The sequence below is a fragment of the Copadichromis virginalis genome, linkage group LG14, assembly GCF_057382275.1.
Source record: "Copadichromis virginalis isolate Kocher_CV1m ecotype Utaka linkage group LG14, C_Virginalis_male_GT1.1, whole genome shotgun sequence".
Classification (NCBI taxonomy): Eukaryota; Metazoa; Chordata; class Actinopteri; order Cichliformes; family Cichlidae; genus Copadichromis; species Copadichromis virginalis.
This window is the reverse complement of record NC_140631.1, coordinates 34482592-34504006: the sequence shown is the minus strand read 5'-3', so window position 1 is coordinate 34504006 and position 21415 is coordinate 34482592. Positions and strand designations below refer to the sequence as shown.

Genomic DNA, 21415 nt, shown 5'->3' with positions numbered 1-21415 from the left:
AAAATATACTTGGTGCAGCACGCAGTAGTCCAAGATGGTGCTAAAATAATATTAATTTGGAAGGAGAATCAAAGGCGGAGCACATACCCATGCCAGTCAAATCACTGCTGACAAGTGGATTGTTGATTAGGGGGGGGGGGGGAAACATGCATAACCTACATGATTTGCCATTTTGCCTGCTTTGATCCTAGAAATGCGCTTGTCAAATTCATGCTGTGTAGAATACTGAAAACGAAGGAGGAGATTTTTAGAAGTCTGGAAAATATGTCACTTGTAGGTAATCAGTGCATGGAGGAAAATTAACCATTAGGAATACATTGTGAGCGTGTGTGAAGGGTTGGTGCTCTGCTTCGAGCCGGAATAATTACAGAAAAACTTCTACATTTGGAGGCCATGTGCACTTTGCTTGCGTCCCTGATTGAAATAAATGAGGCAAATAATTGGAAGTGCGGCCAGTTTGCTAGGGTGAGGTCTATCTCAAAGCCTTTCACAACTCAAAACAAACGACTGTATTTATACAGTTTGATTTCAGGAGATATTGCAATCAATGGAACGATTAAGATGTAACAACCTAGGCTTTAATGATTAATACTCACAACATTTGAGGGACCAGAGCCATATTACTGATTGAGTTACTCTAGATTTGCCATGTTCTAGTTTCTCTCTACTGGGCCGTGAAGTGCTACTGACATCTTCAGGAGAAATCAGGTACTGCAGGTCAGAGGAAAACGCTACGTCAGCACCGTACGACGTGGAAGATGGGGGAGGCTTGACGACGATGATACGTTATTATTCTTCAAAATAAGAGCATCAAATTACAGTATCCCTCTCAGCCTGCTTTTTGACACATAAAGTACATTTAAAAACATACATTGTGCATTTCACTTGAAGCACAGTGCTTTTAAATGGAACCTAATGTGACGCACAACAAAAATAAAAATCACGAAAACCTTTATTCCGAAGTCGTACTATTAAAGCTGCGACCTGGCTGGATGCAGGGATTTTCTGTCTGAATTCTATGGAAGCAGGTAGATGATCATGTGAACGATTCAGGATGAGTAATCATGGATGTAGTATGGGATACTAAGTAAAAACAGCGGTGTCTCCGTTTAATTTATGTTGTATTTCAAGGCTACTGCCCGCGCGACTTGTTTAGTCTTTCTGGCGACTGAAACTTGGCTCCAGTCTCAGCTACAGTGGTGAGGATTTGAAGCTAGCTGTCAGGTAGTAGCCCACTAGCAAGCCACATCAGCACCGTTGCTATTGGTCAATCACGTTAGCATCAGTGTAAGCCAGCTGTTATTCTGTGTCGATGTAGGCTAGCATTGTTCTGTTTTTCTCCCCCAGCTTTATGTGCTATTGTCTTTCTTGCAGAGATTTCATTATGGCAGACAGTATCATGAGCAAGGCTGCAACCATGGAGATCCCCATTAACAGCAATGGAGACACAGGCACTCTCCCAGAGGATGACAGTCTGGAGCAGGTCAGTGATGCTTCATCTCACCTCACTCACTGTGGAAATGAATAATGCTATTTTGCTTATAACAGTATCTAGTTTCCCTAAATTTTGCGTGATTGTACAGTTCATGGCTGGTTAGGCCAAATGTTACCCTACCATGTAAAGGCCTGTAGCTAGGGACAGTAGATGTGTACCTCCAACCCGATAACGTTGAATCGTTCAGAGCACCTACAGGAGGAAACTGTGACATAAATGAGCGTTTGCATGACAAACTGTCAGTAAAATTAAAAGGTTGGTGCACCATTTGTAAAGCCCATTGGGATTAAGAAAGCTACACCAGCAATGACATTAGTAGCATTAGAATAAGCAATACTGAGGCCTCTATAATGAAATGTATGACTACTACAAGTAATATTATTATTTTTAGCTCATAATCAAATGTTTTGTATGTTATCTGTCTGCACGTCAGCTTTACAAAAAATAGATTCTGTTCATTTTAACTAAAAGTTATGGATGACATACATTTATGTTTATGTTTAAGATTACTGCTTTGTGGGTCTGACCAAGATAAATAAAATTACATTGTTTCATAAAATGATCAAGTGTGCTCAGCATTTTTGTGCACCTTAACATCCATGCAGATACTTTGAAAAAGCTAATAAATTGTGTTTATCTGTTTTAACTCAGGATCTGCAGCAGGTGATGGTGTCTGGACCCAACTTGAATGAAACCAGTATTGTCTCTGGAGGTTATGGAGGACCTGCAGGGGGCATCATCCCAACCAGCAGTATCAAAGGTACTTTTAGCAAACCATGCTTCCATTCTCTGCAGGTATTGCTTTGTTGTTTATTCTTCTAAGTAATATCTGCAGGGATATTACAAATTTAAAGGTGCATTAAGTACAAGTTGCTGTTCAGTAAGTAATTTTCATGCTAAAACGCACACATCAGTTGAACAGGATTTTTAATAAGTACAGTTGACCCGGCAACTCCTTTTCCAGGGGCTGACAGACACAAATACCCTTAAAGATATTTTGTTTCACGATGTTCTGGCTGTTGTTAGATAAAGGCTGTGTCAGAGATCAGTGCTTGTACTGTCTTTCAGTTACTGAAAGAGGTTGATACTTAGTGCATCTTTTAAGAAACAATAGCAGGAGCTTTTCTTTGTGTGTCACAAGAGAGCTGCTGACCTGCAGTCTCCTGGTTTATGTCACAAACATCCATATTCCTTAGGACCCGCAGTTTACTTCAACCCCGAGTATCTGGACAGAAGACAAGCCCCTGCACCAGGACCAGGTGGCTGTGTATTCTAATAACCCCTTTCTTTCTTATTTAACCTTGATATGTTGGTCTTATTTGCCCCCTTGTAAGAGGTTTTGAGGCTTGATGAGCGGACTTGTATGTAACCTTGCTTGTACCTACCGAACTCTGCCACTGAACAGCTTCAGCAAGAAGTAATGTTTTGGCACCTTTCAAAAATAGGAATGAACTAACCAGATATTACAGGGCTGTCACATTCAATGTTGTGTTGATGTCTAAAAAAAAATCTGTTCTGTTCTGTACTTTGAAATGCACTTTGACCATTTTGCCAGTACTTGCATCTCATCCCATGAATTCCATTTTCATCTTCTTTTTTTAATGCTTTTATTGTGCATGTGAAGCCTGCCTGGTGGATTATTATTTACTTCAAAACCCCTCTAACCCTGCTCTTTATGTGTCCTCCACTGCAGAGCATAACAGTTTTTAAGCTCCTTTTGGACTTTCACTCCTTTTCCGTGGGTGGCTTCATGTCTGAATGCACAGCGTATAGCAGCGCACTTTCTCCATGATCATTTACAAATCAAAGAAAGTGCACAGATTTACACGTTGTGTGAATGCAGTATGTCACATTTCATGACTTAAGTACCACTGACACAGGATTGATCTGGATATAAGAGCATTGTGTAACATAATATCCAGTCCAGTTACCATGGTTATTTCTACAAATATTGTGGGAATGCTTGAAGATTCACACAGAAGCTACCTATGTCTGAATGACTGAATTACTTCAACAGATTAATGAAGCCAGCAATTCTACAAATCCCATGTCAGAAAGGGGCTTCGGTCTTCATGCTCTGCTGTTCTGCGGCATATCTCACTCCCAAGCTGCTCTGGCATGTTTCACTACAGTCATTTTTACATGTCTTCCTCTCATTCTTACTCTATATCACCGGCATGTTCATTTCAGACATTCGCATGAAATCCAGGGGTGTTAACTTGCCTAAAAGTCAATCTGCAGCAAGTCGACTTGCCCACCACACAGAGCAGCATCCAGGTATCACCATGCTCATCACCCTGTCCACACTGTCCTCACTTATTTTCTGTAAACCACTGCCTTAAAAACTTCTCCTCATAGAAGAAGCTCCAGTACTGTGTACACTGTGTGTTTATTTCTAGCTTTTATGTTCTTTTTAGGGTCGTCGAACCATAACACAAATTCAACTGAAGAAGTTTCTCGTGGTGTAGCAGTGGAGAAACTGGACAGTGTGAAGAAATGGGGCATAAACACGTACAAGGTATTCTGCACTATGTGTGCATGCTGTGTTTTTAAAATGGAATAGATATGCTTGGATATGTCTGTGTTCCAAAGACTACATCAGGTTGCGTTGACACCGTGTGCTGTTCTCTGTTCATATTCATTGCGCAGTGTACAAAGCAGATGTTCTCAGAAAAGTTTGGCCGAGGCTCACGGACAGTAGACCTGGAACTTGAGGCTCAGATTGACGTGTTAAGAGACACGAAGAGCAAGTATGAAAACATCCTAAGACTGGCCACCGCTCTCACCGATCACTTTCAAAGAATTGTGCAGACGCAGCAGGCTCTAGGAGATGCCTTCACTGACCTCAGCCAGAAGTCCCCAGAGTTGCAGGTATAGTATTGCAGAATCTCCCCATATGACATGTCATGACATTGGCAGGTAAAACCTCTGTATTTCTCTGCAGGATGAGTTTGGGTATAATGCAGAAACACAAAAGCTGTTGTGTAAGAATGGCGAGGCTCTGCTTGGTGCCATCAACTTCTTCGTATCCAGTGTCAACACACTGGTCAACAAAACAATGGAAGATACTTTGATGACGATTAAGCAGTACGAAAATGCAAGGTATTGAACTACTAAGATGTACAACCATTAAGTGGTTAAACTTAATGGTTGCCTAGAAAATAACTCAGTCTTGTGTTTGTGTTCAGACTTGAGTTTGATGCCTATCGCTCTGATCTGGAGGAACTGAGTTTGGGACCAAGGGATGCAGCTGGCGTGGTTCGCATTGAGATGGCTCAGCATGAGTACCAGATCCACAGAGACAAATATGAAAGGCTGCGTAGTGATGTCACCATCAAGCTTAAATTCCTGGAAGAAAACAAGGTTCAGATTACAGTCTAGTTTTATTCTTGAAATCCCTGCATGTTTAAAGAGTGCAGTCCTCTGAATTATTATTCTTTTTAGCTCTAGTAGTGAAAGATAGTGATATAAGTATAACTTCTTCACTTTTTTGGGCAAAGTTGGCACTTTTTTTCCCCCTCAGATTTCCTCGTTACACTGCACATGCAGGTTTTATGTCCCAGACCATTTCAATTAATTTGGGTATTTTTTTTTTAAGTCATTATCTAAAGAAGTGCTTAAAGCATTTCAAGATCACTGCTGAATAGCAAGCCTTGCTTCTAGGAGATAATCCCAGTGTCCACACTCAGAGACTTACCAACTTTGTGGCACATTTGTGCTAAAGCCTTTGAGGGCTTAAGGCTGCCCCACTGTCAAATCAAGCGCATGAGGGCTCTCTGGCAGATTTCTTGAGGTCTTATGCATACTTTCTGAATTTCTGCAGACTATACCTAAGGGTACCTTTAGGTTAAACTTAAAAAGAAAAGTATGAGGAAACAACAAACAGACACACAGGACCAGGCAACCCAAAGGTTGCAATAATATTTAGATTTAAATCAGGGCAGTACAACCTCTCCTTTATTGCACACAAATTTAATTCATTAATCTTTTTTATAGTGTTTAAAATGCTGTCCCATTCCTTTTTTCATACCATTTTTATTCCTTGTGAAATTACACACTCAGGCTCTGCAGTTTTGCTTGCAGGTGATGACATTTACATTTTTGAGGGTTGAATACTTAGGAAGGGTACAGGGACTGGTTTTGGCTCCAGTGATTTTTACCTCCAATCATGCAGCATTGACATCACATCATGACATCAGTGTTGTTGACATCATTGTGGTTTCACATGAAGCAAAGCCTAGATTAAACCACACCCAAAGTCAGGGTTTATTCATGGATGATGTGGTTTTGAAACAGGCTAGGCACTTGCAAACATTAAGGGCACAAACAACTGCCTTTAGCAGTATGATATGCCTCCTTAAAAACAGCTGGTCGTAATAGTTTTGAGATGGTCATTCTGAACGTGGGAAAAAAAACACAAAAAAACCCCAATCATATTTAAAATATAATACTAAAATACTGTGTCTTGCCAATGCCTCTTCTAAGTTGCTTGAAGGATACCCATGTTACTGTGTTGAGTGAGCACAGTGTTGAATATAACTGCTATCATTATACAGCAAAAAGAAGGAATCTTTTGCATTTCTGCTACTTTCAAGGTAAAACCTCAATTAGAACTTATATTAGCAGAAAAAAGAGCTGCCCTTGCCGAGAGACTTAATCTCTCTAGTGTGTGCCTGCATCTGCCCAGGGGCCTCCTCTTGACAGGAATGACTAAAGCATCTCAACTATGAGATGTCCTAGTTGGATGCCCAAACGTCCTTAACTGGCTCCTTACTTGGAGGAGTGAAAGTAAAGCAAAGTAAAATTGAATATATAGCACCTTTAAAGATAAATATCACAAAGTGCTTCATCACAAAAACATAAAGTAAGTTTAAAAATGAGTTTTTAGCTGCTTTTTAAAAGAGACCACAGAGTCCACAGATCTTAAGCTCAGTGGGAGAGAGTTCCCAGTGTCTGGGGAACACTGCTGAAAAACCTCAGTCGCCTTTAGTTCTCAGTCTTTTGTGAAGCAAAACCAATAGACCCTGATCACATGACCTCAGAGACCTGCTGGTGATGTATGAATGTAAAATTTGACTCATGTACACTGATGCTTGATCATGCAGAGCTCTAAAAGTCAGCGCTAGAATCTTAAAGCGCACTCTGAAGGTTAATGGCGAGCCAGTACAACTGAATTAGTATCAGTGTGACATTTGAGTACTTGGAAGACTCAGTCAGCAGTGTTGTAGCTGCATGCTGAGCAAGCTGCAGACATCTCCGGGAAGATTTGTTGAAACAAGTAAACACCGAATTGCAAAAATCTAAAAGTGATGAAATAAAGGCATGAGTATGAATTTCCAGTTTAGAGCCTGAACGACTGAAACTCACCTGGGAAATTTTTCTCAACTGGTAAAAACAAGAGCGAACCACGTCAGCTTCCAGGGACAAAGCTGAGTCAAAAATGACCTCAAGGTTCCTGATGGAAGATTTATCAGATGTGACAAGGGGACCTAGAATCTCCATTACCTTAAGCACAGATCTGACAGGGGCACAAACAAGGACTTCTGTTTCCTCTTCAGTAAGCTGGAGAAAATTGCCATCCATCCAACCTTTAATACAGTCTAATCATTTATGCAAGATGTCTAAGTCACAGTAGAAACATCTTGGGCTTAGAAGAGATATTTAACTGAAAGTCATTTGTGTAGCAGTGACAATAAATGTCATTTAAAAGTGCTCAAAATATGCTGAAGATGGAACAGATAGACAAAATAAGAGCTCCATAACAGAACCTCGTGACACACAGTAGACAAGAGAAGTGGAGAATCATGTCATGGTCAGCAGTATCAAAGGCAGAGGTCAGGTCCAGCATCAGCAAAACAACATTCTCCTGCATCGCTTTGTATAGAAATGTCACTGGAGACTAAAGAGAGCTGTTTTGGTGGAATGAGCTCTATGAAAGCCAGATTTAAATGTACCAAGAATGCTGCATTTGTCTAAAAGAGATGTATGCTACTTGGTCTCAACCTTTTCTAAACTGCTACCAATAAACAGTCATTTTTAGATTGGTGTATAACTTTGAGGATGAGAAGAGTCAATTTTTTATTTTATTTTTATTTTTTTTAAGAGATTGAATGGCATCTTTCTTAAAATAAGCAGAGACTCAGCCGAAGAGCAGTGGAGCACTAGTTATATAGAGCACACGGGGGCCGATAGACTGAAAGACAGTTTTGAACAAAGATGCAGGTAAAATGTTGAGGATGCTTCGAATCAGCTACTATAAATAGTGGCTCAAATTAGTGACCCATATTTTAGAACCCAGCAACTCTCCAGAAGAAGCTAATTTCTGCTACTTGTATTCACAGTCTCCCTCTTTCAGTCAATACTCCGAGGTTGGGTCCCTAGGTAAGGGTGGAAATGCACATCGATAGCTTTGCTTTCACACTTAGATCTCTCTTTACCACAACAGACTAATACAGCGTCAATCTCCTGCACTACTCTTTCCTCACTCATGAACAAGACTCCAAGATACTTAAAACCACAGGGCCTGGATGGGCACAGCCCAAAAGCAGTACATCAGCAATCCCTCCTGTGGGGCCATCACTTGCAGAAAGGGGCTGTAGGAGTTCGGTGTTTTGTGGATCAGACAGTAGTTGTGGTGAAGGTCCTGGCACTCTGATCCCTGGTTAATAAATCTGGCTTTAGGAAAATGAAATGTCACTCATGACAAGAACTGTTAAAAAAACATGGAAATTCTTGCCAGATTAATGTAAAATAGCAAATAAATTCAAGTTAAACTTAAGATAGTATTTTCTGAGATCTTTAAAACGGCCTGCTTGACTCCTGAGAATAGGCTTCAGAGGAATGTGCAAGTTATTTTTAGGAATGTATTCCGAGCAGTTGGTGATCCAAATAAATGTCTGCAGGCTGTGCTTTCATGTAAACACCTGAAACCATGTTTGTAATGTCATTTTCTCTCCTCTCTTTTCTTCTAGGTGAAGGTGATGCACAAGCAGCTGCTTCTCTTCCATAATGCCATCTCCGCTTATTTTGCTGGCAACCAGCAGCAGTTAGAACAAACTCTTATACAGTTCAATGTAAAGTTAAAGCCCCCAGGATCAGATAAGCCATCGTGGCTGGAGGAGCAGTAATATGCATCCAGGGTTCAGCATTTTGACATGTACAGTTTCATGCTGGCATTGTGGTTAGATGGCGAATTTAAATGGATAAAGGAGTATATTGTAGAATAAGTAGCAGCCAGATATAGCTCTTTTGTAATGTTTTTCAGTATGATTTATTACATAGATGGACAACTTTTTAAGTTGTTCTTATGTTGTTTTATGTTAAATCACAAAATTACCCCATGTTATTTTCTTACTCTTTAGTTAGCACAATCATTTCCATCTCTTATATATGTACAGGATAGTCAACTATTGTCGAGATTCTCCTTTGCAGTTTGCACATGCATTATTTTGATGTATTTGTATTGTTGTGTAAGGTTCCCTTTTAATATTTCAGTGTACATCAAATAGGAGGAATTCTTAAAAAAAAAATAGCAAGTCAGCAGGGTACTGCTACAATGTTCAGAAATTATATTTATTTTCCTTATGCACATGTGATCATGAGATCAATTTTAACACTTTTGAGTCAAACACATCAGAATATAGATTCATTTTTAAAATTGCCCCACTATGTTTCTACTGTCACTGTTAAAATCCCTGCCTGAATGGTCAGTTTACAGTTTCTGTAGAAGGGGAATATATATACAGTAAATATATATATATATATTTAGCAAACACGATTTTTCTCTAACCTAATATACAGTCATAATTATTTTACACCTAAATTTTGGATACAGTGTTAGATCAAGTCCAGCACCATTGCAACTATCTGTCTTTTTTACTCTGGAGTTTACACATGGAAACAAGCCTGAACAAACATGACATTTGTGTTTAACAGCAAATCCCCATCAATTCCTAATCTAATCAGATCTCAACAATCATAAAGAAATCCGTATCAAAACATGGCACGCAGCCAGTGTTGCAGTGACTGTAGGAGCTGGCATTGTGCAACTGCAAAACTTCCTTTTGAAATACTAAATGGGAATAGTGGATCAAGGTGCACTTTAGGTTACAGTACAAGTGTCAGCGTCATCAAAAACAGAATGTATGAGTTCATTTGTTATAGTTTGCGTTATTTATTTACCTGTTTGTAACATAATTTGTATGTTACTTAGATTGTTTTAGTCAGCTGATTGTCTTTATCTTCTGCAAATCCAATAAAGTCTGCTGGATGTTTTGTTTCACTTAGATGTGCTTTCGACACAGGGGCTGTCAGTTTCGTATGGTTACAGTTCACAGTATGTATGTAAAGAAAACTCACAATATTCAGTATGTAATTTTAATTATGTACATGATAAAATATATCTGCAACATGCTTTCAGTGGATTACCTTATTTCTTATTCCTTAAAATACACCTTTTTTTTTTTCCTGAAAGTTTGCTTAAGGTTTTTGATGTTGGCTTAAAAGAATGAGACAGGGCGACCAGAAGTAGCCTAAAGAAACTGAATGTTTTCTTTGAGGTGGTGTATGCAGTGAATAAAGCCATCAATCTGTCAATATTAGAATCACAGACATGATTGCTTTTTCAAGCTTCTCTGCCATTAATACAAATAGATTTTTAATGGTCACAGTGCTCTCAGATAAAATCAGAATAAGAGATTAAGGTTAAGAGATTAGATTATAACACACTCTTATCTAATCTTACCTTTATAAATTATATAATATGATAGTTTGTTGTGGTCACACATTTGGTCTTGTAATTAAGTCTTAAATATATTCTTTACTGTCAGTCCCTTCAGACTTCCCTCAGTATCGCTTTCACTTCCTGCTTAAAATCTTATTTTATCCCAAAGGTCATTTTCCATTGGAAAAGGCAAACAACATGCAAGTTTTCCTCAGTATCTGAGAAAATCCCATGGCTTGCATACTAACACTGTTTAACGCATTGCAGACAATTTGCGGGATGATTTGAAGTATCGATCTTGAAAAATGTTTATGTCAATTTTCTATCATAATATGACTTACAGTCCTGTTTTATTTATTTTTTTTATTATTTATTTATTTTTTGCCTGTCCCGTTTGGCTCTTTTGCCATCAGAATTATTGTCTAAAGGCAAAGAAAGATGCCCAACGGATTTACTTTACCAAATTGACCATCCCAGCCTTGCCATAATGGTCCATTTGATTCACCTTTTATTGTGTATTTTATTTTCACTTGTTGAATACGGGACAGACTTGACTGGGGGAAAGAAGGGGAAAAAGAGGGAAAGAGAAACAGCTGAGAAGAGGGACGGGGGAGAAGGGCAAAAAACAAAAACCAACAGAACGGGCAGAAAAAAAAAAGAGAGAAAAAAATGCATATATCGATCACCTGGATCACCTGTTGAGAAAGAAAAAAGAAAACAAGCAGAAGAGAACAAGAGTAATAGAATTAACAACATCACAATGATATATGGGAATATGACAGTAAATACTAAATATTAAACATTATTGTGCAGCACATAAGATCAACAGAACACAGTGTGCTTTGAGGTAGGAGCCAAAAAGGGTGTAGTTTGTGGGTGTGATCACCCATGTGTACACCTGTGAGCATGGACGCGCTTGTTTTTTTAAAAGGTTCCTTCATGTAATGATCTGCTAGAGGGTGTGGGGGGCCACAGCCCCGTCCTCCAGGGCATGAAGCAGGTATGGAGGAGATCAAAACTCCAGACATCCAGAGGCCCCCAGAACACAAGAGACCAAGGAAGACTAACAGAGGGGCAGCCGCGCCACTGTCCCAGAAAGAGTTGAGGAGAGTCCCAGATGAGGGCTCACCCAGCAGCCGCGGAGCAGAAGCCAGGGGGAGTTGCAGTGACGCGCCCGTGAGCTCCGCCGGCAGCCAGCTGTGCCTGAGTGACCGAGCCCCAGGCCGAGAGGCCGGGGGCACCCCACCTCCGAAGTGGCCCGAGCAAGCCCCAGGCTCCAGGCCCCGATAAGCGGCCGCCAAGGAGTGAACCGGTGTGTACCTGGACGCCCACCCCCAGACACAAAGAACCACCAACGCACCGATGTCTGAGGGAGTCCGCCACTGGCAGGGGAAGTGGTGGTGGGGGGAGATAGGTCTCCAAACCTTGCAGTCCTGTTTTATTAATGGGACTGAAGTTTTTAAGTACCGAGTCCCCAGCTCAGGGGTCCGATTGCGTTGTACGGATTTCCTTATATGGTCATCAGAGCTCAAACTGAGGCATGTATTCGAGGGCGAAATCCTGTGGGATTTTGATAAATATACACCACGTAGAAAAAACAGTCGACTTAATTTGTATTAGTGGTGTTAAATGTACTCTATTACACAAAAACAAATACACATTCTGGGCTTGTGACTGGTGAGCAATCCGTTATCGTTATCTGATAACGAGCATCTACGGAGCAAGGTTCAAGCAGTTTACCAAGAAGAAATGTTGGTGCTGGTCTCGGTCAAAATATGTACAGACAAATGTGAGAATTTAAGTTTTTCCTTTGCATTAAAATGTGAAATTATGCTAAAAAAAAAATGGAGTGGGGTGGGGGGGTGGGGGGGGGGTTGCGACTCCATCAAAGCGGCGAGTTATGTTTGCGGAAGTCAAACGACACGCAGCCAATCAGAGCTGGACTTATTATACCGCTTACCTTTGTGAGAGAACTCCCATAATATAGAGTTAAAGCCTGAATATTAGTTGAAAATTAATATATATAATGAATTCAAATCAATGACGGTCTCACCGCAGGAATATTTACTAAAGTATATAACATTTAATTTATTTTTAATTAAGTTGATAATGTATTTATTACATTTTAAATATGTTCAATGGGTTTTCTCTCTGAGTCAGAATATTTGTCATTCTAGTTGACCGCTTACTCACGCAACTCATTGACAGATGGATAGAAACGCAGCGCCTCCCCAAACTCCAAAGGGAAAAGAAAGAGAGAGAGAGAGAAAGAAATAAGCCAATCCCAGAGTGCCTGGGAAGGTGTGGGCTGTCATGGATTTTAAGTGAGTTCACCTGGGCGTGTCATTTACACACAGGTAGTTTCGACACTCTATCCAGGCTGATGTCACTCTTTACTTTTGAAATTTCAGCAAGAGGGCCATAAGAAAAGAAACAAAAAGGGAAGCGGAGTAATGGGACTTGTGCTGAGTCCAACACAAAGGTGAGTTGACTTTTCATTTCTTTCTCTCCGGTCTTTAACTAAAAATAATGCTAAGTGTTTGAACAAACATTGGTTTTAGTAGTTTACCGATCACGGTGGACAAGCATAGCTCTGTACTGGATAAAACACCAGGAGCGTTTAGATCTCCTAAAGTGACTGTTATGGCAGATTTAAAGTAGCCTCTATGCGTTTCCAAAGTGGATCATGAATTATTATAGTGTTTGCACAAGTTTCAGGAAACTTTTTATGAAAATAATCGGCGGCATCACTCCCATAATTAATCTTATGTACAGTAAAGAAAGTAAATTCTGTACTCTGTGCTAAACAAAGCTGCTCACTGTTGTAGAGTGTATGAAGATCTGTAGCTTATGTGTCCCCACCCTGCTTTGTTTCTTTCAGTCGGAATGCATCATCCTAACTGACAACACTTTGAACAAGTCACTCCAGGACTGACTCTTGCACCGCATTCCTGTAAAAACGACCAGAATCGCTTCTACATTCACTGCATTCCAATATATGCTGAAATTCAGCTTTTATGCATGAATATGAGTGTGGATGCATTCAAAACCTGCTGAGAGGTTCTTATTAAAAGATGCAGCCAGGAGGTCCTCCTGCACCCCCACCTCCACCCCCACCCCCACCACCTCCACTTCCTCCGCCACCACCTCCTCCACCTCCATCCCTACATGGCCTGGGTCCAATTTCAAGGTTGGAGCACCGGCGCTCCAAGATGCGCAACTTCAACTGGGAGACCCTACCCAAACACACAGTTATAGGAAAGCACAACATCTGGACAGCAGATAAGACTGATGGGGAATATGAGCTGGACACTGATCATATGGAGGAGCTGTTCAGCCACAAGCAGGCCCAGCAGCAAATCAAAGCTCTGAACCGTCAGAGTCTGAGGGGCCTGCCAAGTTCTGCCACAGCAGGGGAAATGGTGAGTGCAGCTAGCCAGGCTATAAATGTGTCACTATCACCCGTTCATGTAGTGGAACTTTGACCCCCAAGGTTTGTACAATAGATTGAAAGGTTTTATATTCTTTCCTGTTTATTGCTGAGGTATGGAAGCAAGTTCTTTTGACCTGAATTAACCCCCCCCCCCCCCCCCCCCAAGCTTACATATAAGAAAAAACAGACGTCCCTGCAATGTTTTCCTCTCCTAACATTTAAAACCAGAGTGACCGAAGTGGTGATTTTATGAACTGGGAATATAGTGATACTATAGGAACTTTATTACCCTTTATGTGAAACTTAAAATTGCAATTTACATTTGCTTATTTTACAATTTACATTTTATAGGCCCAACTTTGCAATATATAAATACAACAAATGACAACAATAGTATAATGTTTCTGTCAGAAACATTATGTAATGATGTAAAATCACTCAGTACAAGGGTGGAGTATTATTATTTTCATTTGTTTGCTGAAGGAAGGTCTAATTGTGTTCTCACTGACATCACTCTGTTGTCCATGCTCTGTATTTAAGCTACCGTCCCTAATAAACACCACTAGGCACATTTACTTAATGAAGTGTAGATCAATCATGATTTGACTAACAACACATTTTAACTTTTTACTTTGACCTTTCACCTAGAATTTTGTAAGAGAAATGGTGAAAAGGTGCAAAAACTGCATCTTTGCCTGGAATGTTCAATACAATCAACTCAAAGAATTCTTAACCTTTGGATTCGACTGTCTCTTTGGAAAGTTGAGATGTCTGTGATACGAAAGACAGAGCTCAAGTCAACAATGAAACCGTTTTAGCAGCTAACAAGCAGATTTTAATCCGGTCTCTGTTCTCCTTTCCCCCCCAGATTTCTGTCCTCAGCTCCAAGAGGAGCATGAACATTGGAATTTTCCTAAAGCAATTCAAGCGGTGAGTCAGTGGTAGCACTGTGAAGGTGTGAGTATTTTGCACAATAATCTTTCCATGTTACACTGTACTGAGGACAAGGTGAGGCAGGCATATTTGTATGCAATAAGACTGCATCATACTCACAAAATCTCTGAAAGCCGACATGTCCTGGCAGGTCTGATCTATACTAGACTGTTCTACAGCTCTAACAGGTTATCTCCCTGATGTAACTTACAGATACACTTTTGCGAGGTATTGTAAATCTATTGCCTAAAGCTAGTTGTCATAAACAACAGATCTTAAAAGGAATGAAAACAATCCTGTTACTGTTAACATCCGTAAAATGTTTGTGATCAAACTACTGTGTCACCAGCAAAACAAGAGAACAACATATGGATACATTAATCTAACTACTTTTTTCTTTCTCATGCTGTTACCAAATATGTTTTTCTGCAATCTGAGCACATTTCCATTCCATCATTTTCATGTCCTGCACAGCATGTATTTTTCTGAGGGTTGAAATAAAGTGATTAGAGCAGGTAGAGGCTTGTATGTGTCAGCAGCTTTTTTTTTTCCAAGTTTTTTTTACCAAGCATAGAAAAGTGTGATATGAAAGCAGACACTCAGAACTAATGAGATATTTCAAAGCAACAGTAAAAACATAATTAAAGATAACTGATTCGCTTGACCTCTATTACAGGTCTATAAAGGACATGATTGAGGATATCAAATCAGGAAATGGCCTGGGCTTTGGTACTGGAAAACTGCAGGAATTATGCAAGATGCTTCCGGATGAAGGGGAGGTACTGTAGTTGCTTTTTGTTTTTGTTTTTTTAAACATGTCTATTGCGTCATGTGATTCTAAACCTTTGTTTATTTACTTTGCAAATACATAATCAGATTTTCTGATTTCACAAATGCAGGTAAAGCAGCTGGTTAATTTCAAAGGTGACATGTCTGCTCTCCCTGAAGCAGATCAATTTATGTTACTGTTGGTCAAGATCCCCAGGTAAGCCACCTGAGTGTAATTCAATGAAAATCACATGTTAAATGTCAGTGGTGATAATGATGGAAACATTTTGTCTTTTAGCTATGAAGAGCGTTTGAGCTGCTTGGTGCTGAAGGAGGAATTTTTTCCCCTTATGGATGAAGTAAAAGAATTCATCTGTACTTTGACCACTGCTGGAAGGGGTAATGTCTGCATTCCTTGAGTTTGAAACATGAGACCCATTAAAGCAGAGTTGTACGCCCATTTGGAGTTGGAGTTAACAATATATGTTTTCTTTTAGAGCTGCTAGATTGCGATAATCTTCATGCTGTCATTCGCCTGGTCCTTAAGACTGGAAATTACATGAATGCTGTGAGTATATAATGATTGTGTTTGTGGAGTCTTGGATGACTTTTCTTTGTATTTATATTTGTTTGATCTAAATATGTTTATCTGATCATAGGGCGGCTACGCGGGCAATGCAGTTGGCTTCAAAATGTCTTCTCTGTTGAAACTAGTGGATACCAAAGCAAACAAACCTGGAATGAATCTTATGCACTATGTTGTGATGGCAAGTGGCTTTTACTTGTTTGAGAAGTCTGTGTTTCTCACCTTAAGATGAAGTTGCATAATTAGATTTTCAACAAACTTTCTAATTCATCACAGCAAGCTCAGAAGGTGGACACAGCACTGCTTAAATTTCCAGAACAGCTCAAACACATTGAAGCTGCAGCAAGGTAAGCAATACCTTTTTAAAAGCCATATAGGAGTGTCTTGTATGGCTTTTTTCTTCTTGTATTGCTGTATCATCAGAATAAGAGAAGAAATGCTTTCAAAAATTCTTTTAGAATACATCAAGGTGACATTGAAGGGGAGTATCGAAAGCAAATAAAGAAAGTGCAAGATGCCAATGCAAACACTTTAAAGCAGGAAGACCTAAAGGCACAGATGGAGGATTTTCTAATGGTGGGTGATTCGTTACTTGGTCCAGTTTGTGTGAATTTTAATAGAGAGTATATGCTCTAATGTTTTGGTTTTGGCTCCAATTAGGAAGCGGAGGTTTGCTTGAAAGAAGTAGAAACTGATCTTCAGGAGTTGCAGTCTGTAAGTGACAGAGTGGCACAGTACTTCTGTGAGGATGCCAAGAATTTTAAACTGGAAGAGTGTTGCTCCATTTTCAACTCCTTTTGTGAAAGATTTTTGCGAGCTATGCAGGTAATATACGCGCTATATGTGCTGGCATATTCCTATACTGAGATAAAAGAAAAATTAAAGGGTTTGAACTGAGATTTTTTTTTTTCCTGCAGGAAAACAAAGCTAGAGAGACTGCAGAGGTGAAACGGAGACACAGAGACAGACTGGAAATTGCAGCCAAGCGGAGATCCACAGCTACCTGCTCCAGTAGAGATAAGGAAATGGATAGTGTTGCATTAGAATCTGTGCTACAAAACTTTGTCATCAAACGTGGTTCTAGGAGAAGAGCAGAAAAGCCCTCATCGACTCGTGGAAGCCCAACTAATGGTAGTCCCAATAACGGGAGCCTTTCAGAAATTACTTCTCAGGAAACCCTTCCCCCAGTAAATCAAAAGCTTCAAGCCTCAGTTAGAGCTAAGGACATGGGCAGAAAAGAGTGGAGTTCAGCAGTTGAACTCACTGCGAACTTACGGAACTCGCACAAAGCCCAGTCAGACATCGAGGACACAATGGCAGAGAGTGAAAATTCTAATGAAGAAGAGATGAAAACTTCCAAAGAAGAGGACTCTAGAGGACTTAGGAACCCTTTCAAAAGGACTGTTAGACTTATGACCACAGTTAGATCTTTTGATGATAATGAGGAAGATCTGCAAGATAATAATGAGGAGGAGGCCCAACAGCTGCGTGAAGCATCTAAAAAAGTTTTGCGTTTTCAGAACAGCCGTGGCAGCGTCTCATCTGGGGACTACTCTCTGGAAAATCAGAAGTCTCCTCCTCCAAATGCGCCCATACGCCGTCAGCGCACATTTGATGAGGAAGCGGATAGGTATCCTGATGACCCCAGCAATGAGGATTTGCTTCAAGTTTTGCTCAAACCTCAACCTTCCCCTAAACGTAACCTTGGACGCCGCCATACGCTGCCTACTAAAGTCCCAAAAACCGAGGCAGGGGAAAGTAATCGGTGGACTGAACTGCCCGTCAGAACTCCAAATCATGTGGCTAAAGAAAAAGGGACGATGCCAGAGCGAGAGGGCGCCGGACACCCTCCCTCCAAACCAGTGTTTGATTATACTGACATTTCTCACAACTTAAAACAATCAGGTGCTGAAGACACAAATGACACATCAGCAGAAAACACAATCAAGCCACCTGTTTCCTCAGCTCCTGTCATGCAGCCCACAGACAACGATGTACAGATAACTAGTGACACTGTTCCAGCAAGCAGCAAGCCTGTGGTGTTCAAAACTGAGACCACTGGACTATTTTTTAGTTTTTTAAAACGCCTCGGCGATATGAGCAAACTACAGAGCAGCAAGGACACTGTAAATAAGCCCACAGGCTCTGGTGTTTAGCCTTTGGGATATATTTTTACATGTATAAAAGATAATTTATCTAATTTAATGTTAATTGCAATTAATTCATGATGACAACAAAGTGTTAAGATTGTTCTATTTTGGTAGTTTTTCCTAAATTGTGAATATATTCAAGAAAGCTTTAAGCAAGTGAGGAAGGTTTCTTTGTTTAGGAGAAGGCATTTTGTATGTTGTACCACTAGATGGCAAAATATAGTTGGCTTAAAGTGGAGGTTTTCTGGTTGATGTAGAAAGATGGGCACATTCATTGTATTTGCATTTATATCCATATCCAATAAGACTATTTTGACTAAACTGTTCTCAAAAATGGGATAAATGGTTTAATGCCTACAGTGTGTGAACTTTGGAAGGATTGACGTGCAAAACGTGCAGAAGGTACTGAGAAGGTGGAGAGAGACGGAAAGAGAGGGAGGGAGACACACCAATGACTGTTTTCTAGTCATTGAGAGAGAGAGAGAGAGAATAAAATGGCTCAGAGGCTGTATTTAAATCCTGGTTAGATGTTTTTGTTTTTAAACTACGCGTGCTTGTAATGCATGCTTAAATACAGTATTTCCTTTTTTTGTTTTGGTTTTTAACTGCGTATATTTGTATTGCTCTGTTTTCAACTCTTTTTGTGAAACATTCTTGTAATTCTTTTTTTTCCACATTATCACAGAAGCATGTCAAAAATGCAGAAGAGTGTGGTTGCTTTGAGGGTCTTACTCAATTCAGCCATTGTTTGATCTTAAATGGGTCAGTGTTACAAAGGCAGCCTGTATTTGAGCAGAGCTGAACTATGAAAAGTCCAAATGAAGGGCGTTGATCCCAAATTAACTTAAGACATCACCACAGGTGAAGGCCCAGTACCTGGTGGCTGACAATGGTGGTACATTTCACTTATGGAAGACCCTCAGTACTTTCATTTTGTGGGAGCAGAGGCATTGGGTCAAAGAGGCCACAGCTTGTACCATAACATTAGACCTTGTTTATTCAACTACCGGCAACCAGTGCTCTGCAGTTGATGCCAGAGTTGCATTAATTAGGTTTTTGGTACTCTGTCAGGCTGTCTGACTTGAAATAATGAAGTAATAAAAACAGCCTCTTCTATATACACAGACTGGTGTATTTCAAATGTTTTTGTTTTTTATAATTCTCTATGATAAAATATTTATAAGGCTAGCATGCATGGATATGGTAAAGGGTCAGTGATAAATATGTTTCAGTACAAGACTCAAACCAGGCAACTATATTTATACTCCATTTATGTTTACAAACAAATAATCAATAGCAATTCAGAATGCTTATCTGCTCAAGCCCTTATAAGCTTGTGTTTGGGTATATAATAACAATCTGAAATGGACAGCTAACCTTTGATCACATTAAGTCCATATGTGTTTAGACAATGGCAACATTTTTGTAATTTCGCCTCTCACAGCACTAGTTGTAGATTTTAAATCAAAGAGCTTGATTTAAAGCGTGAGCTTGAACCGCTTTTGAATTTAAGCATTTTTTTTTAACAAAAATAGTCCCTCATTTTCACCAAAAGGACTGAAAGCACATGGTAGTCAGCTAGATTTTTCCCTTTTCTAATAAAGCCTTTCCCAACATCTAAGCTAGTCAAAAAACTCTCATTGAGGTAGGCGTACTATTGTCAAAGTCTGTCATTAGATGCCTTCAAAGATACAAAAACAGGGAATTTACAACAAGAACAAAAGACCAAACTGGATTTCTTTAGAAAACAAAAGTGCCTGCAGATTTCTGAAGAGCAAAAATCTCTGGACAGAATCACCATGAACCAGAACAGTAAGGAAAGTGTGTAGAGAAATAGAGAAACGGCTCAAAATTCCAAAAAATTCCACATTACTTGTCAAGTAAACAGTAAATGTAATGTTATGGCATTGGCGTGTATGGTTGCCTAATTGGGTCACTAGTGTTTAATGATGATGTGCCTGCTGATACAAGCAGCAGGATGAGTTTTGAAGTGTACATGGCTATATTCTCATTTTCAGCCACATGCTCCACAACTGATCAGACTGTGCTTCCCAGGGCAAATGGGCAAATCATTTTGCAAGACCCCAGAGTTTCTCAAGGCAAAGGCATGAGAGATTCTTCATCAGGCAAGTCAGTCATCTGATCTCAACACAACAGAGCTTTTCAGTTGTTAAATAACAAACTGAAAACAGACAGACCCACAAACAAGCATCAACTGAAGGCAGCTGCATTAAAGGCTTCTCAAGGGAGAAAATGCAGCATTTGGTGATGTTCATGGATTCTAGACTTCAGTCGGCCATTGACTGTAAATGATTTTCATCATCATTTTCATGAAAAACAATCCCTATTTAAACTTCTTATGCTGAACAGTGAAAAGGTCATAAAAACAGCGTCTGATGTGAAGAGCGGATGCACGGATAGATCTCTATTTATTATGCATTGAACCTGCTTTAAAGTTCTAGTGCAGTAATGGCTGTGTGATGGCTGGCTGCCTTGTTATTGTTGTTTTCATTGTTACATCATCCCTTCAAAGGGGAAGTCATCCTGTTTATCATTTGACGGCATAATATTGACCTAGATTTCTCTTACTAAGTCAGTCATAAACAAATAAAAATACAGATCAGTTCAATGAAAATAAATGATTATTTATTTAAATGTTTGTAATAGATTACTTTAGGGTTGTGTTATTTTTTGTTGAATTATCTATTTTAAACCATGTTGAGAAAAGCACTGTCAGTGTTGTCAGTCTGACCTACATTATGTATATCTGTTATAGTCACTGCTGCTGCCAGACTGCTGCAGCCATCTTGACTCAACTGGAAGCAGTCTCCATGGCAACTCCACCTTGCAGAATAAAACCAAGAGACAATTGTTTGCCCCTCACCCCCAAGCCCCACCCCCCAACAAACTCCTTATAGCCTGCAACACAACAGCCACCTAACACTGACGGCCTTCAGCATTTTATTATACAGTGACATCATTTTGTATTCAAAATTCTCAACCTGCATGAACACATACTCTCATTTCAAATAATCCCCCAAAGTGAAAGCTGTTGAATTCACTAGCAAAAAGCCAGAGTCTTTCTTTGTTCTCAAAAGCCTCTTCTAAGTGAAAACACACAGCATATCCCATTACATATTCCATACTCTACCACCACCTGGCCTCTAGAGTGCTGTATTACTAAAACTAGCAGGACTCCTATTATTAAATGAACACACCTATCCCCTTCCATTCTCTAAAAAACAAACAAAAACAAAACAAAAAACCTCGTCAGCTTTCGAGCAACATACTCTTTATAATAATTAGCATTTTACATGTTTAGCGATTT

The 21415-nt window shown here is 39.8% G+C and overlaps 2 protein-coding genes across 8 annotated transcripts; both read left to right on the top strand.

Annotated features, from left to right (window-relative positions):
- Positions 1 to 916: 916 nt before the first annotated feature.
- LOC146694426 (arfaptin-2-like) lies at positions 917 to 9908 on the top strand. Of its 7 annotated transcripts, XM_085430593.1 has the most exons (11): positions 917 to 1028; positions 1132 to 1287; positions 1375 to 1483; positions 2147 to 2255; positions 2692 to 2754; positions 3686 to 3772; positions 3913 to 4013; positions 4145 to 4366; positions 4440 to 4597; positions 4684 to 4858; positions 8467 to 9908. In XM_085430593.1, the coding sequence occupies exons 3-11, from the start codon at positions 1385 to 1387 to the stop codon at positions 8620 to 8622; spliced, it is 1170 nt and encodes a 389-aa protein (XP_085286719.1). In that variant the 5' UTR covers positions 917 to 1028; positions 1132 to 1287; positions 1375 to 1384; the 3' UTR covers positions 8623 to 9908. The 7 variants fall into 7 exon arrangements, with proteins under 7 accessions (XP_085286719.1, XP_085286720.1, XP_085286718.1 ...); XM_085430594.1 differs by lacking the exon at positions 1132 to 1287; XM_085430592.1 differs by having other exon boundaries at positions 917 to 1199.
- Positions 9909 to 12592: 2684 nt separating this feature from the next.
- fhdc4 (FH2 domain containing 4) lies at positions 12593 to 20801 on the top strand. Its single transcript, XM_085430589.1, has 12 exons — positions 12593 to 12699; positions 13099 to 13639; positions 14519 to 14580; positions 15260 to 15362; positions 15483 to 15568; positions 15650 to 15750; positions 15849 to 15919; positions 16011 to 16118; positions 16214 to 16284; positions 16396 to 16513; positions 16598 to 16762; positions 16855 to 20801. Exons 2-12 carry the CDS (start codon positions 13292 to 13294, stop codon positions 18091 to 18093), a joined length of 2472 nt encoding a protein of 823 aa, XP_085286715.1. The 5' UTR covers positions 12593 to 12699; positions 13099 to 13291; the 3' UTR covers positions 18094 to 20801.
- The last annotated feature ends 614 nt before the right edge of the window (positions 20802 to 21415 follow it).